Genomic DNA, 15,093 nt, shown 5'->3' with positions numbered 1-15,093 from the left:
GTCTCTTCGCTGGCGCTGGCTGGCTTTTTGCAGCCTGAAGTCGACTCATCCAATGATCAGCCACAGAAAAAAGTCCAGCAGCGTCTTCTTTACTTGCGCGTTACATTGGCTCAGTTCATTTGAATTGAGCAATTGAAGACGTGCATAGCGATAGCTACCAGCAGCATCAAAAAGGCTCTTCGCCGGCGCTGCCGCTGGCGCTGCCGCTGCTTTTTGCAGCCTGAAGTCAACTCATCCAATGAGCAGCCAGAGTGCAGCACGCACGCCGGTGACGCGTACAGATGCATTCACTTGCACTGGGAAATGAGAGTATTCTGGAGAACTGTTCCGGCAGTGCAAAATTGTATGTGTAAAACAGCGGCATGGCACCGGAGGCGGCCAGGGCTTTGGTGGGGGTAAAATGCCCCACCCGCTGGCCCAGCCCGTGTTTTAAAGAACGAACGATGACCGTTGTACCGGTGTACCGGTGTACCTGTCCCAAAGTGCTTGTGTTGTACAGTACTCCCGCCACGCAAGATGGCGCCCGAGTGCGACAGCCATTCTTGTGTAACTCTGATGACATAACGAAGAAGAAATGACTGGCAGGAAACATGGCGTCTGCCTTGGACGATGATGAGATCTCCAGTGATGATTACTATTCCCTGCTTAACGTTCGACGAGAGGTACATTTCGCAATTATCCCGAGAAGAACTAATTAGTGTGAAGGTGCTCTGGCGAGTGCCATCGGGTCTGGCCGCCCATGTTGCCTTCCGGTTGTGCTTGTCACGATGTTCAACAAGTTAGCCAAACGGCTAACTTGTGACCGGCGACATTGATTTCGGTGTGTGCCTGCCTCTGGCTGCAAACCTTTTTCCAGAGCGCGAAACAAGTTGATGGCTGACAGGCAGCCACCAAGCGGTCATCGAACCAAACCGGCTCGTGCACGCACGCACGCACGCACGCTTTTGCCCTTGTGCGGGCCCTTCCGTCCCCTCGCCTCCCCTCGGTGCAGACTGATTTTGCGAGTTGACCTCTTCGTGTTTGCAGCGCGCTCAGGGCGAGTTGGCTATTGCTGTGGCCCTCGACTACACCCGGATTTACTTCCTGTTGACTCGATCAGATTAGACATGCTTGATGTCAAGGGGATCGCGTGCTTCCTCTCAGGTGTCTCCTTTTTAATGCAGCGTGCCCCGCTGCGAGCGAGCGCACAAGGCGAACCCTCGTCGGTAGACTGTAAAGAGTCACAATATTATTGGCAATCGTCTGCTAAAATGGGGCGACTGGAGAAAATGCTCCTATTTCCAAAGTCCTCGAAGAGCTTCTTCGGAGTTCATTGTCATTCGTAAGAGCCGTAATCACCATTTAAAGGAGCTGACCAATTAGACAGCGTCCGTCCGTGCGTGCGTGTGTGCGTGCGTGCGTGCATGCGTGCGTGCTCCCCTGCCGACCGCCAGTGCCAGTACTACTGCAACTGCATGCCCTGGCGTCCGGTCCTTGCCGCTGTCACATTTCTGATTTTGACTCGACGTGCTGCGACACTTTTTATGCAGCCATGCTTGTTTACGTATAAAGCTGTCGCTGAACAAGCAATGCTTCACGGCCGGTCGGTCGTCAGCGGTCTCCGGAGCGCTCTTTCCCGCCCGGCCGGCCGGCCGGCCGGCCGGGTATTGGACTTTTGGTGGAGGGATGAGTGCTCCTCCTGCAGAGGCATCAGATACACGGCCAATGGCTAGCCACATTGTTGGTCTTGAAATAATTGCATGATTGCGCTTCACACTGCACGGAGGGGGCCCCGAAATGGGAATGGATGTGCGGTGTGGACCGAGCCTTTGACGCTCTCTGCCAGCCAGCTGTTTGACAACAATGATCCCCTTGCCTTCCGTTCTTTGCATGACTTTTACATTTCCTCTAAGTCAATCGTTGTGTGAACGTTGTGCTTCAGGCAACGCAGGAGCAGCTGAAGGCAGCGTACAGACGCTTGTGCATGTTATACCACCCAGACAAACATCGGGATCCCGAACTCAAGCGCCAAGCAGAGTGTCTTTTTAACCTGGTGCACCAAGCTTACGAAGGTAACGCGCCGATGACCCAAAATCCGGAGCCAGAGCGACGTTTGCTCTGTGTTTCTCTAGTGCTGAGCGATCCGCAGGCACGAGCTATCTACGACATCTATGGCAAGCGCGGACTTGACGTCGACGGATGGGAGGTCAGTCGGTCGAGTGACGCTTTATCTTCGGGTGACTCGCGCAGTCTTGACGTGTGTCGAGAAGGACGCCGTGCGCTACGTATGGCCAAAGCTCTGTCAGATTCCCCCCACCCCATGCGTGCGCTCTGTCACAGATGAGCATTCTTTTTCCATGAAAGAGCCCCTTGTACGGGTTCGGGTGGCACAGTGTGTTGTTCCTCCAGGTGATAGAGAGGAAAAGAACCCCTGCGGAGATTCGAGAGGAGTACGAGCGTCTTCAGAGGGAGCGAGAGGAGAGGAGACTTCAGCAAAGGACCAACCCGAAGGTGCGATGACTCGCTGGAGATGGCCGACCGGCCAGCTGGCTCGCTGCTCTCACGCCCCCCCCCCACCCCCGCCCCTTCGCTTCAAAGGGAACAATTAGCGTGGGCGTCGATGCCACGGACCTCTTTGATCGCTACGAGGAGGACTACGAGGGCATAGGTGGAGGCGGCGTCCCGCACCTGGAAATCAACAAAATGCACATCTCCCAATCCATCGAGGTCTGTCTCTTTTGTGCGTGCGTGCGTGCGTGCGTGCGAGCGAGCGTGTGGCAGCTGTTGTGAACTGTGTGCGCGCGCCCTCTTCTCCAGGCCCCTCTCACCGCCAACGACACGGCCATCTTGTCCGGTTCTTTGTCTACGCACAATGGAAACGGAGGCGGGACTATTAACTTGGCCTTGAGGAGAGTCACCTCGGCTCAAGGTTGGGGAGAGGTATGTTGCCCAAAAGAACCCGCGTGTGTGCGTGCGTGCGTGCGTGCGTGCGTGCGTGCGAGCAGACGGTTCCCATCTGATCCCGGCGCCGGGCATCCCGTCAGTCTGACACAAAAAGTCACGGAAAAAGGTTATTCGACAATCACCGACAGCCTCTCCCAAAATGCGCTCGCTCGCTCGCTCGCTTCCTGCCTTGTCCGATTTGCTTTGCGACGGTCCAAAGTATCCACGTTGTTTGGGAGCCGAGGACAGCGCTTTGTTTATGCCCGCAGATGGAGCTGGGCGCCGGGGACACCCACGGACCTCTCTTTGGAATGAAAGTCTTCCGCAATTTGACGCCGCGCTTGTAAGACTTTGGCGTTCCCAGAATGAGCGGAGCAGACAAAGGTGCGAGTGTTGTCTTTCCTGCTCTTTTTGCCCCCGAGCTACGTGACGGCGCAGTGCGGACTGCAGTTTTCCTCGCGAGGCGTGCGTCCCGGCCTCACCACCGTGCTGGCCCGCCACCTGGACAAGAACACCATGGGTTACCTGCAGTGGCGTTGGGGCATCCACTCGTCCATGAACACCAGCGTCGTTCGGGACACCAAGAGCAGCCATTTCACCTTGGCCCTGCAGGTGTGCCGCCCGGCCCGGCCCCGCCCCGCCCACCTCGCTCGCCGCTTGCTCGTCAGCCGCCGCCACCACCTTTGCTCCCTCTTTGCAGCTGGGGATTCCGCACACTTTTATGATGATGAGCTACCAGTACAAGTTCCAGGACGAAGACCAGACCAGAATCAAGGGCTCAATCAAGTCGGTAGCCAGATGGGAACCTCTTGTTTTTCCCAGTCCACGCTTTTTGCTGCAGCCGCTGCGCTTGTGTGTGTGTGTGTGTGTGTGTGTGTGTGTGCGCGCGCGTTGCAGGTCCGGCTTCTTTGGGACTGTGCTGGAGTACGGCGCCGAGAGGAAAATCAGCCGACACAGCGTTCTGGGGGCCGTGGTCAGCGTCGGGGTGCCTCAGGGTGTCTCGCTCAAGGTCAAGTGAGTGGCGCTCGGACAAGCCTGGTTTGGTCGCAACCTGGCGTCGAGGCAGGCAGGGCGCCATCCACGAATAGCAGATAATCCAGGGCAGCGTCTGTGCGCAGGCTAAACCGAGCCAGCCAGACGTACCTCTTCCCCGTTCACCTGACCGACCAACTCCTGCCCAGCGCCGTGTTTTACGCCACGGTGGGACCGCTGGTGGTCTACCTGGCCGTGCGGCAGCTCGTCATCCAGCCGTACGTGCGGGCCCAGAAGGAACGGTGCGAAATTGGAGGCCGTGGACCAACCGCGCGCAATGTTGACGCTTGGTTGAAGCTCCGTCCCCTCCGTCTTCCGACAGGGACTTGGAGAAGCAGCGGCAAAGCTCGGCTTCCAACACGGCCAAGAAGAAGCAAGAGGCGGAGGCGGCGGTGAGCGCCGCTTCATTTCAAAGCCAAGCCAAGCCAAGCCGAGGCCGCGGCGAGATGCAAGCCCCCACGTCTGGCTGACGTCCCCCCTCTCAGCTGACCGTCTGCTTGCCTTTTTCATCCGTGCAGGTCTTACTCATGCAGGAGTCCGTGCGGAGGATTATCGAAGCCGAGGAGTCTCGAATGGGTACGGACGGACGGACGGTCGGTCGGCTGGCTTTGAAAGCCCAGCGAGCGCGGCTCGTCCTGGGCAGCGCTCGAGTTTTTTGGAGACGCTCTGCAAATTCCAAACATTTCATTGCGTTTGGTCGTCCTCCCAAAATGAGGCGCCAAAAGTGGCCGCTCGGAGGCCTTGCCAAATACTTTGCGTTTTCCGGCAACCGTCGTTGCCCTCGGGATCTCCTCTTCCCGTCGCTCCGGTGTTGCGCTCGCTGTCGTCGAGCGCAGTCCCAGAGGTCCTCCGGACGGATTCCCGCTTACGCGCTGCCGTGCCGTGCCGTGCCGCCCAACCAGGTCTGGTCATCCTCAACGCCTGGTACGGCAAGTTCGTGACGGACAACAGCCGGAGACACGAGCGGGCCAAGGTGATCGACGTGAGCGTGCCGCTGCAGTGTCTGGTGAAGGACTCCAAACTCATCCTCACCGAGGCCGCCAAGGTATCCCGATGCCGACCGGATGGCAAATGCCGCCGTCAAATTTCCAAGCTTTTTTTTTTTTTTTTTTGGTGGGGGCGGGGGAATATTTGAACGGATTATTCCGTCGACCGTCCCATTTGTTGAGTCGGCGCGTGAAGATGACGTGATCCCGCCTTTACGCTTGTCCCTCTGCTCTGTCTCTTAGTCCGGCCTGCCCGGTTTCTATGACCCTTGCGTGGGGGAGGAAAAGAGCCTCAAGGTGCTGTACCAGTTCCGCGGTGTCATGCATCAAGTCCTGTCAGGAGACTCCGAAGCACTCAGGATACCAAAGCAATGTGAGTCATCTTCACAGACCCAGTGGAGTTCTCCGCCGGTCCTTTCGGGATCCGGCTCACTGCAGCCCGAGCGGGCAAGGAAAATGCTTTTAGGCTGTGTCTGTCTAAACGGGTGTCTGTGCTTGTTTCTCTTTGCAGCTCACAGGATCGATACGGACACATAGGGGAAGTTGTTCCTGTGCTGAGGAAAGAAAAGCGAGCCCCGTTTGTCAGCACTTGGAGTCATCTTTGTTTTAGAGCCAACAGAGGCCAAGTCTCGGTCACTCAAAAAGGCGTCGCACGCTCGCTCAGTAAAACACGGCCGAGGGCAAATGAAGCTTGACAAACGGTATCCGCCGACACGGTTGGGCTCTGCTTGAAATGTGACACTGACGATGATGTCTTCTTGGCATCTTTCGGCGTACATTTACTCCAGTTAAGGATGGTCAACTTTTTGTTTGACCTTGCAGTGCCTGCGTGATATCAAAAACAATTGCACCTGTTTGTGTACCAGAATATTAAAAAACTCTCTCAGTCAAGGATAATTGTGTGTGTGTTTTCTTCTTCTTTTTGACTTTGGCTGTTGCTATTGAGCTGGCTCAAAAGAACAGGACACTTGTTGTCTTTTCCCATGTCGGTCCCTCTTGGGCTCAAGACAAGTTATTCTGTTTGTGGAAACAAAGTCAAATCTGCCGATTTCCGCATAATTAGCATGAGTATGAGCGTTACTGTGGGGTAATATTTGACCAAACGCTCTCCTTTCAAAAGCACATGAAGAATATAACCAGAATTGCGTTTTTTCACCTTGGTAATATTGCTAAGATTCGTCCTATCCTCTCGACCGGGGATGCGGAAACTATTCTACATGCGTTTATCACGTCGCGCCTGGTCTACTGTAATGCATTATTCTTTGGTCTTCCTAAGTCCAGCATCAAAAGTCTACAGTTAGTACAAAATGCTGCTGCAGTGCTGCTCTCAGGGACAAGAAAATGTGATCACATTACCCCAATATTAGCCATCTTACATTTGCTCCCGGTCCACTTAAGATGTGACTTCAAGATTCTCTCCCCCCCCCCCCCCCCCCCCCCCTCCATTTTTTTCCCCCCCACCCTCCATTTTTTCCCCCACTTGGATTGCCGGAGGAAACGCCCACGTGATGACGCACGAGAAGTGAAGCCACCGGCGGGCCGGCCGGGCTTTCCGGGCTTTCGTGTTGCGTTGCGTTGCCACTTTCGAGGTGCCTGCCTCACGTCGTTTTCTCCACTCGTCACGGCCAAAATGACGGGTGTACGTACCAATGAGTCTGGCAGAAGCGCCACATGGTCTGTAAGAATGAGACTTGTAAATGTTTCTCATTGAAGGCAACGCTCCAAGTGAAAGCAAAGCACATGAGGAAAAATCCGCAGCAAAACCTCCGTAAGTGACGATTCACTTCCAAGTAGGCTGCGCACCTATCGATGCAAACGGTGCACCGGTGGCAACGTACGATGGCTGCCTTCTGGCTTCAGCCGCGAGAAGCCAATCGGGAGTCCGACATATAGGCAGGCGTAAGCGTCACGTCCCGTCGGGTCGGTGGTTTCAAGTTGGCGCCTACGCCGACTCTTACCTCGCCATGTTAGTACCGAAAGCAAGAATGACTTCATGCTTTCGTTTCGATGCGCGACGTCGTCTGGAACTATATGTCGAGACCTTTATTTTCTGAGTGAGGCGCGACACTCGATCGCATCCGGTAAGCTACAACGTCGCTGTCTCATCGAATTGAATCGGATCGAATCGACTTGAGCGTTTACTTCGCCTTGAACTTCCGCGTCGAGTTTGTTGCCGAAGTTGACATCTCCGACCGGTTTGACCTCATTCAGATTTCGAAGACGCCGTGTGTGGTCCGTCCATGAACTGGAGTCGGAATGGGTGCAACGCAGAGCTCCGATTCCGTCCCTCAGAGTCCGTCTCCCGATTCTACCGTGCCCGAGGTACGCTTCCTCGCGAAGCCTAACAAAACGTCGAAAGCAACCGTTGCATTTGTGCCTGCCGACGCGGTGACTGGGAATAGGCAGCTCCTTTGTGCGACGGACGGAGGATCAAGTCGCGGGCGACGGAATGACTTTCTGCCCAGCCCACTTTGAGGCAGACAAGAGCACCGCAGGCCTCCTCCTCCTCCTCCTCCAGATGTAAACAGTGACAGCATAGGGTGATGGCCGGACGGACGGACGGACGGACGGCTCTCTCAGAGGGTCCGGCGAACACCACGCGGGACCCGACAACATTGCTGCCTGTGTCCCGAGAGCCTTGCACATAGACTCAGTCTTCGCTGACTCAGCCTATTAGCGCGACCTGGCTTGAACCAAAGTGATCCATCCCCATCTGTGCCCTGCACACCTTGCACACCTCCATTTGACACGAGTGCTTTTTGGCGGTTGTTTGGTTGGCTGCGAGCTTCACGTGGCTTTGCTCTTTTCTCATCAGGGCTCTGTTCCTCTGGATGTCCTGGAAGAGATCTTCTTGAAGCTCCCCCCTCAGCAGGTGGTCCTGATTTGTCGCTTAGTGTGCCGTCAATGGAGAGACGTCGCCGACAGCCAGTCCTTATGGAGAGAGCGCTGCCGTCGGGAAGGCCACCGGCTCCTCGACGCGTCCAGAGTCCCCCAAGACTGGCGCTTGTTTTACTTCTTGTGCAAGAAGAAACGAAATCTTCTCAAGAACCCGCGGGCTGAAGGTCCGGAAAGCCCTAACCCTTGTGCCGTCGCTAGCTACCTTCCTCACGCTGGCCATGGTCTTTCCAGATCAGATGAGAGGTTGGCAGATCTCGGCGAACGGGGGCGACCACTGGAATGTCGAAGGTGTCTTGGTGGCGCACCCGAATGAAAGCGTGGAGAACAACTTTGTCACTTCGTACGGGTAAGGGCGACGGGGAGGGGACGGGCCCGAGTCGCCCACCTTGGCCGTGAGCTTTTCATTTGATTTCCTTCAGCATGTGCAGCAAGTCCCAGCTGATTGATCTGGAGTCGGAAGGTTACAGCGCATCCTTCATGGACCGTATCCAGCCGCACATCAGAATAGCCGACTGGTAAGCGCTTGCGCAGAGCGAGGCTAACGGGCACCGATGCACGGGGTCGGCACCATTTTAACCGCGGCCCAAAATGCTCAGCCGATAAAAAACAAGGAAGCCAAGGCGGACTGCAACGGCCTGATGCTTTTGGAGAAACACCCCGCTTGGTGACTGTCGCATTTTGAAAAGTACGAGCAAGCCTTGCCAAAGTGATCCAGCCAGTGATCCAGCCTCGAGTCTGACCAAAGCGCTGACGTCACAATGTGAAGTGCGTGGTGGTGGTGGTGGTGGTGGTGCCGCCGCCGCTGTTGCTGCTGCCAAATAACGACGGGCGACGCACATCCGGCGGCGGCAGCGTGAAATGCGTAGCCAGCATTAGCCGCCCGCCATTGGATTGAAATCAATGTTTTTGAAAGTTCCTGATTTGGCAAGTCTTGCGGCGATCTGGACTTGAGGGCCAGCCCGCTGACCCTCGACCAGCTGACCCCCGGCATGCATTGTAGGTATGCCCCTCGATGGGACTGCGGCTGTCAATACAAGATCCACGTGGAGCTGCTAAATCAAAGGAAGAAGCCAATTGAGAGCTTTTCCCCCGACGAGATTTATTTTCAGCAATGGAACGATGGCAAATGGAAGCAGGTATGAAGGCAGAGCCACCTTGAGGAAAATTAAGTCCGAGCAACAAGGGAAAATTTGGATTGATTGATTGATTTATTTATTTTTTCTTTTTTTTCCCCTCATCAGATCACACACGTGTTCCGCAACTATGGGCCAGGAGTGAGATACATCCGCTTCGTACACGGCGGCAAGGACACCCAGTTCTGGGCCGGGTGGTACGGAATCCGCCTTACGGACAGCTGCGTTGAGATATGTCCCGCCATGGAAACCTAGTTGGATGCGCTTCACTTCAAAGGTTCCCTCAAGTAAGGAGACCCGGTTGAAAGTTGACATCCAAAGCTTTTGTTTTGAAGTCTGCGGGCCTCGGCCGGTCTTCTGCATCCGCCTGCATGCGCTCCCGGCGCCGTCCCCCGCAAAGCCACCGTCTTTGAGGCGGCTCCCCTCGCTCCGGCACGGTTCTTCTCAGCCGGGACGTGTCCGACGCTCGGGGCGTTCGCGAGCGGCTTCTGGTTGTCTGGCGGGATTTCTCTGTCGACGCGTACTGTCTGAACGTTCGCTTGTCAATAAAAGGGACAACTTGCAGTTTGGGTTTGAATTGCGTTCCGAGACGTGCAAATGCAGGGCAGGGCAGGGCAGGGCAGGGCAGGGCAGGGCAGGGCAGGGCCAAGAGATATAAAAAGCAAACAAGACAACTTGCATGAAGCATTCCTACCGACTGACCGACCGACCGACCGACCGACTGACTGACTGACAAGGAGGCAGGGGTGTCAAACTCATTTTTTTCGAGGGCCGCATTGTAGTCATAGCTTCTTTCGGAGGGCCATTATGACTGTCAACCCAAATCAATGTATGAGCACCTCATATTATATACAGTAAAAACGACAAAACAAACTGGCAAGTAACTCGTTTTCAAATCAGATGATTAAAAACTGGTCAAATATTTTTTAAAAAAGATCTTATTAAAAGTGAAGACAATTTTCAATTCTAGTAATGACACTCGAATTTGATGCACAATTTGTCTTCGCGGGCCACATCAATTGATGTGGCGGGCCGTATCTGGCCCCCGGCCGGGCCTTGAGTTTGACACCTTCGTAATAGAGGATGAAAAAAAAACATATCTCTCTCTCTCTCTCTCTCTCTCTCTCTGTTTTTCTGCAACCCTCTCAACAGAAGCGGGCAGTACATATAGCGAGCGCACATCGTATTTGATCGAAGCTGTCCTAATTGTCCTCTGCCAAAGTGTGATTGTGTCACAGCTTGCCTGTTGTTTTGTGTGGGGCAACGTGCAGGGCGCCGCGCCAACTCTCCCCCTAATCAAATTTAGAAGCCCGCGACGAGGCTGTCGCCCCCTTGTGGACGAGCTGACCGAATGCTGAAGCACGCGAGCTAGGCGTTGTGAAATCCAATGTGTTAATCATTGTTTGTTATCGAGCCAAGTTCAGAGTCCCGGCCTCATCGGATGAGTGCAAAAGCACAGCGGCTCATTTGGGAAGACAAAACAAAAACAAGACCAAGAGTCAGAATTAGCCATCGTATTCACTCACAGTAGCAACAGTCGGACGATATTGATGAGTTTTTTTTTTTTAAAACCCACGTTGGAATATTGCCAGACTTTCAATACGCTTGTCGTCAAAATAGTACAAGGCTTTCGAGTTTGGAACGGGCGTTTGCTCGCCCGTTGGCTCGCTCCTTTGCATTCTCTTATATGGCCACAAGTCCTTCCGGATTGATCAACTGCACTCGGATTGGCTCGTATTTTATTTGAAGGATGGATGGAGGGCGGGATGGGAGTCTCTCTCTGAACGTTTCAATGCGGGAGCAGCTGCCGCAGGATGCCATGACGTGTGCGGGAAATTGAATGGCAGCAGAGGTCATAGCGACCCCCGACTGCCTCCGTTGCGCCAAAGTGACATTTGAGAAGAATCAAATAGACAAAACTGAAACCATCACAGCATCAATGATGATCCCCAACGACAAAACCATCTCAAGTAACAAAGAGTCTTTGTGGTCAAGGGATCGGAGGAAGATGGCTGGGATGGAGTGGGCTGGACAAACGGCCCTCGCCGGCTCTCACGGCCCTCGCCCAAACCTGCCTGCCCTCGCCCGCCCTCTCAGCTCTTCTGCGCCTCCTCGTTTGGCTCAGCTGCGGGCGAGCCACTCGCTCCTGGCGTTTCTTCCTCTACCATGGCCGATTTTCTTGTCGTTCCTAGCGAGGAGCAAGGGGTCGGGAGGCGAATGCCAATTGGGCAGGGGTGTCCGAATGGGTGACGCTGCCGTACCTGTGAGGTAGTTTCTGTGCATCCGATGGAAGAAGAGCAGCGCCAGAAAAAGGAGCAACCCAAGGCTGGCGATAATCACGCCACACAGAAGAAAGCTGTAGCTGCCTTTCGTCTCGATAATCTGGGAAACGGAACAGCACCAGCAAATGTCTCCGAGTGTTGTTTTGGGAGACCGGTGCATTGGCAGCCGCTAGACTTACAGAGCCCACCAGAACCGTCATGACCATCTCTCCCATTCCCGCGCTGGTCACCAGCACCGAGGTAGCGCATCCTAGAAAGGTGGCAGTGTTTTCTATCAACGTGCGCGTGTGTGTGTGTTGCGCGCGCTCACGTGGTCTCGGGCGTACCCTGGTAATCGAGGATGTCCTCGGTGTAGGCCAGCATGCACGGGAAGATGCTGCTGAGAAAAAGCCCACACAAACAGGTGCCGACGTACAACATTGCGCTACTGTTGGGGAGGATCAGCAGCAGCAAGACGGTGACGATTGCGCCCGCCTGTCAAAGGCAGGACAAGTTGCCTGAAACCCCGAGCGCCTTTGGCGGGGTGGGCGCGTCCGCCCTTTGGCGGGCGCCTCCGCCCTTTGGCGGGCGCCTCCGCCCTTTGGCGCCTTTGGCGCTTTCCTTACCAGGTTGAAGATGAGCAGTCTCACCACTGGGAAACGGTACGAGAGAGGGATGGAGAGCAGCCGACCTGCCGTGATGGCCGCCCAGAAAATGCTGGGTAAGTAGCCGGCTGCCTTATGGGCCAGAGAAATGGGCGGCTTGACGGCATACGTGAAGACAAAGCCGGCATAGGCGCCCTGGAAAACAAAGTGGGCCTCGGTTTACGCGGCGTCACGACCGTGACTTGCTCCTGCCACGGCGTGGCGTGGCGTGCGGAGCCTTGCTCACAAAAGGTATCTGCTGAATTGCACAGAACAATTACCCAGAACATACTGCAGAGAGCATTTTAGCCTCGACTTCCTCCTAATTTATTAGCCTGTGTTTGCCATTTTGTGTTAGCATTAAGCTAGTGGAGTGATTTTCCATTTTCAATTCATTCTCGTTGCTGGCTGTTAGATAGAGAACCTGAGCTGGGAGCAGCGGCTTGAAGGCTCACGTCTTCCTGACTTGAGGTCAGCGTGCAGCTCCTGTCTTAATTTTGGTTTCACACGCCCAAGCAAAAAAAGAAAAAAACTCGACCCAAGGACAGCTCGGCTGTGTGTGTGTGCGTGCGTGCGTGCGCTTGCGTGCGTGCGTTTGTGTGTGTCTGTCCCTCACCACAATACCATCGCTCATGAAAAGCACCATTCCGCCCAGGATGTGAATCATGAAGAAGGATAGCGGCAGGCCACGCAGGTTATCATTCTGACAGCAGCTGAAGATATTCCCGTGACCTGCGTGGACAATTAGTGGCAGGCAGGCAGGCAGGCAGGCAGGCAGGAACAACTGCATTTGTCTCATTGTTTGTTTCTTTGTTTGTTTGTTTGTTTGTTTGTTTTTTTGTTTGTTTGTTTGTTTGTTTGTTTGTTTGTTTGTTTGTCGCCCGGGCATGGCAAGAGAGAGGAAAGAAAGCAGGCATGAAATGAATCAGTAACAGACCTACCTCCAGCCTGGTGCGCCGGCGGCTCGGCGTCTCGGGCTCCCTGCCGGTTCTCCATGGCCAGTTCGTCTTTGTCCAGCAGATGCGGCGCGGCGCCGGGGCAGCACGGGATCAGCCGCTCGCGATACATCAAGAAGAGCACGGCCAGGGGCACGGGCAGCTGAGGGGGCCAAAGGCAATCAAATTCCGACGGGCGCCGCCGCCATTTCACCGCAAGTGACCTCTTTACATTGATAAGAGCCATGATCCAGAAGGCGTAGTGCACACCGGACCCCGCCGCTGCCGCCGTGACGTTGTGCTCGGCAACGGGGCTGTTTATCAGCGTGTTTCTGAAGTGATGCATCAACTCGGTCACGTTGCCGGTGCTGTTGCCGCAGTGCTCCGACAGGAAGGGGTCGGCGATCAGGGGGCTCACTAGGGCGCCGAAGCCGATGAAGAAATGGAGAGCCTGGCGAAAAGCAAAGCTGCCAAAATTGGCAAAAGCCGGCCGGCAGAGCTGCCAAAAGCTGGCCGAGTTGCCGAAGCCGGCCGAGCTCCCTCGGTTCTTCTCACCTGCAGGAAAACCGCCGAGTCCTTCTGGTAGATGCTGACCAGTTGGATGTTGGCGATGGTGTCGATGACTCCCATGGCCAAGCCGGACACGGCCATGGCCACGGCCAGCGTCAGGACTTGGGCGCACCAAGGGATGACGGCGAAGATGACCGAGATGAGGAGCGTCGACACCAACAAAGCGGACAGCGCGCTGAACAACCTAGAGCGGAGCGAGTCAAGGGCGGGTTCTCGCGGTGAGGGGAGGCTGACGAGGCCGGAGAGGCTGGCAAGGCGGCGGCTACCTACGTCCTCTTGAAGATGCCGCCCACCGAGCTGCCGATCAGCAAGCAGAACTGCTGGGAGAAGAAGACCCAGGTGATCTGGCTCAGCGTGGACTTGGTTTGACACTGCAGGTCCTTAATGGTGGGCCCGAGAAAAGCGATGCTCAGCCCAAAGCTGAAGAAAAGACTCCAGTAAGTCAAGGTGTGATGCGCGTTCCTCTTGAACAGAGTCACGATGCGCTCGTCCACAAACATCTTGGCCGTCAAGAAGCGGCCGTCCGCGTGGTGGTGGTGGTGGTGGTGGTGGTGGTGGTGGTGGTGGCCGCCCGCCCCTTCCCTGGCTGCCTTTTAAACGCTGCCGGCCGCTCGCCACCCGCCGCTCCCTCCTCCCTTTTATTGCTTAACCAACAAGGATGTCCTCTTGGGTTAATGTGTGGAGGGCAAAAGAAAACCAGAGGGCCGCTCGCGGGAACGGAAGCCTTCGCCGGCCGCGGCTCAATGATTAGCGGCTCTGAGAAAGCCAGAGCGAGCCCCCGTCCAAAAGGTGCTGGCGGCGGATGGCCCATGTGGGTGGTGGTGGGGGGCTTCTCACATTCAGTGGCAGAAAAGTGCCACGGAAAATGATGGCGGTTCCTTCCCCCAAATTAACCACACACACACACACACACACACACACACGATGGGGCTCAAAGTCCTCACCTTAGTGCCATCACACTCTTGGCCATGGCAGAAATGCCTTGCTTTCCAACTTTCAATTGGGCTTCGGAGCTTCCTTCCAACGCATTAGCCGCCGGGACGTGGATGACAAGGACGCCCGGCTGGCCGATGGCGATACGCCACCCTCGGTGGGATTTGGGTGGATGACAAACAGCCTGAGCCTTTCTCATCCATGCGTCACGTCCACGTTCTGAAGCGCTTCTCCTCACCAAGTCTGGAGGCCAGCCAAAGGCACAATGGCAGACTGCATTTCACACGTTTCGCAGGCCACAAGAAAACAAGCGCACGTGGGCAAAGTGGCTTTGGAAATCACTTTTGCTTTGGTGGCTTTGGCGGCTTGCTCAAAGTTCAACCTGGCAACCTGGTTCACATTGCTTCAGCTCTTGCGTATCGTTGCGAACAAAGTGCACATTGGTATCCGCGGACAATAAAGACATTGGATTCTTTCAGTGCTCGGTGGCTGGTTGTTTTGATAGAAAAGCTTTGCCTGAGATGAGAGTCAAATTGTGTGTGGCGTCACACTTTGTGCCTGTTCTTCTTTCAACTTGGGCAAATCTTTGCTTGCGGAGGGAACCACTGTGGGCCATTTTGGCGCCTTCCGTTCCAAATCTTTCTTTCTGTAGTGTCTCTTCTTTACTGCTTCTGTCCGGTCACTTGGGCTCACTCGTATCTCCAGTTTCAGCCACAACAAAACGGAGCCACAGTTCGCAAGTCTTGCGCCCGGCTCGCAGCGCTTTCAGCTCGACAAAC

General features: G+C 55.3%; 3 protein-coding genes across 3 annotated transcripts; 2 read left to right on the top strand and 1 right to left on the bottom strand.

The window, feature by feature from the left end:
• Nucleotides 1–498: 498 nt before the first annotated feature.
• dnajc11a (DnaJ (Hsp40) homolog, subfamily C, member 11a) lies at nucleotides 499–5,837 on the top strand. The gene is made up of 16 exons (XM_049752553.1): nucleotides 499–662; nucleotides 1,922–2,051; nucleotides 2,112–2,185; nucleotides 2,389–2,490; nucleotides 2,578–2,706; nucleotides 2,797–2,919; nucleotides 3,192–3,265; nucleotides 3,345–3,534; nucleotides 3,623–3,708; nucleotides 3,820–3,936; nucleotides 4,041–4,196; nucleotides 4,277–4,346; nucleotides 4,473–4,530; nucleotides 4,857–4,999; nucleotides 5,184–5,313; nucleotides 5,452–5,837. Exons 1-16 carry the CDS (start codon nucleotides 591–593, stop codon nucleotides 5,475–5,477), a joined length of 1,680 nt encoding a protein of 559 aa, XP_049608510.1. The 5' UTR covers nucleotides 499–590; the 3' UTR covers nucleotides 5,478–5,837.
• A 995-nt stretch (nucleotides 5,838–6,832) lies between these two features.
• LOC125987956 (F-box only protein 6) lies at nucleotides 6,833–9,535 on the top strand. Its single transcript, XM_049752632.1, has 7 exons — nucleotides 6,833–7,021; nucleotides 7,152–7,262; nucleotides 7,756–8,002; nucleotides 8,070–8,184; nucleotides 8,258–8,353; nucleotides 8,839–8,974; nucleotides 9,080–9,535. Exons 2-7 carry the CDS (start codon nucleotides 7,197–7,199, stop codon nucleotides 9,224–9,226), a joined length of 807 nt encoding a protein of 268 aa, XP_049608589.1. The 5' UTR covers nucleotides 6,833–7,021; nucleotides 7,152–7,196; the 3' UTR covers nucleotides 9,227–9,535.
• A 935-nt stretch (nucleotides 9,536–10,470) lies between these two features.
• Nucleotides 10,471–13,964, bottom strand: LOC125987934 (major facilitator superfamily domain-containing protein 4B-like). The gene is made up of 10 exons (XM_049752567.1): nucleotides 13,652–13,964; nucleotides 13,367–13,565; nucleotides 13,044–13,262; nucleotides 12,818–12,974; nucleotides 12,493–12,608; nucleotides 11,859–12,032; nucleotides 11,580–11,727; nucleotides 11,433–11,503; nucleotides 11,233–11,353; nucleotides 10,471–11,159 (listed from the first exon to the last, which is right to left on the bottom strand). The coding sequence occupies exons 1-10, from the start codon at nucleotides 13,879–13,881 to the stop codon at nucleotides 11,065–11,067; spliced, it is 1,530 nt and encodes a 509-aa protein (XP_049608524.1). The 5' UTR covers nucleotides 13,882–13,964; the 3' UTR covers nucleotides 10,471–11,064.
• Nucleotides 13,965–15,093: the final 1,129 nt, after the last annotated feature.

Source organism: Syngnathus scovelli, chromosome 2 (assembly GCF_024217435.2).
Source record: "Syngnathus scovelli strain Florida chromosome 2, RoL_Ssco_1.2, whole genome shotgun sequence".
Classification (NCBI taxonomy): Eukaryota; Metazoa; Chordata; class Actinopteri; order Syngnathiformes; family Syngnathidae; genus Syngnathus; species Syngnathus scovelli.
The sequence above is the reverse complement of the archived record's forward strand: the minus strand, read 5'-3'. Positions and strand labels throughout refer to the sequence as shown.

What these genes read in the sequence shown, in the direction of transcription:
- dnajc11a (XM_049752553.1), top strand. Translation starts at nt 591, where the DNA reads ATGGCGTCTGCCTTGGACGATGATGAGATCTCCAGTGATGATTACTAT. An exon ending in CGCAATTTGACGCCGCGCTT is followed by an intron (nt 3,266 to 3,344) that starts GTAAGACTTTGG and finishes TTTGCCCCCGAG; the next exon opens with CTACGTGACGGCGCAGTGCG. An exon ending in GTGCGGGCCCAGAAGGAACG is followed by an intron (nt 4,197 to 4,276) that starts GTGCGAAATTGG and finishes GTCTTCCGACAG; the next exon opens with GGACTTGGAGAAGCAGCGGC.
- LOC125987956 (XM_049752632.1), top strand. Translation starts at nt 7,197, where the DNA reads ATGGGTGCAACGCAGAGCTCCGATTCCGTCCCTCAGAGTCCGTCTCCC. An exon ending in CAAGAACCCGCGGGCTGAAG is followed by an intron (nt 8,003 to 8,069) that starts GTCCGGAAAGCC and finishes TGGTCTTTCCAG; the next exon opens with ATCAGATGAGAGGTTGGCAG. An exon ending in AACTTTGTCACTTCGTACGG is followed by an intron (nt 8,185 to 8,257) that starts GTAAGGGCGACG and finishes GATTTCCTTCAG; the next exon opens with CATGTGCAGCAAGTCCCAGC.
- LOC125987934 (XM_049752567.1), bottom strand. Translation starts at nt 13,881, where the DNA reads ATGTTTGTGGACGAGCGCATCGTGACTCTGTTCAAGAGGAACGCGCAT. An exon ending in ACTCGGCGGTTTTCCTGCAG is followed by an intron (nt 13,263 to 13,366) that starts GTGAGAAGAACC and finishes GCTTTTCGCCAG; the next exon opens with GCTCTCCATTTCTTCATCGG. An exon ending in GGATCATGGCTCTTATCAAT is followed by an intron (nt 12,975 to 13,043) that starts GTAAAGAGGTCA and finishes TGGCCCCCTCAG; the next exon opens with CTGCCCGTGCCCCTGGCCGT.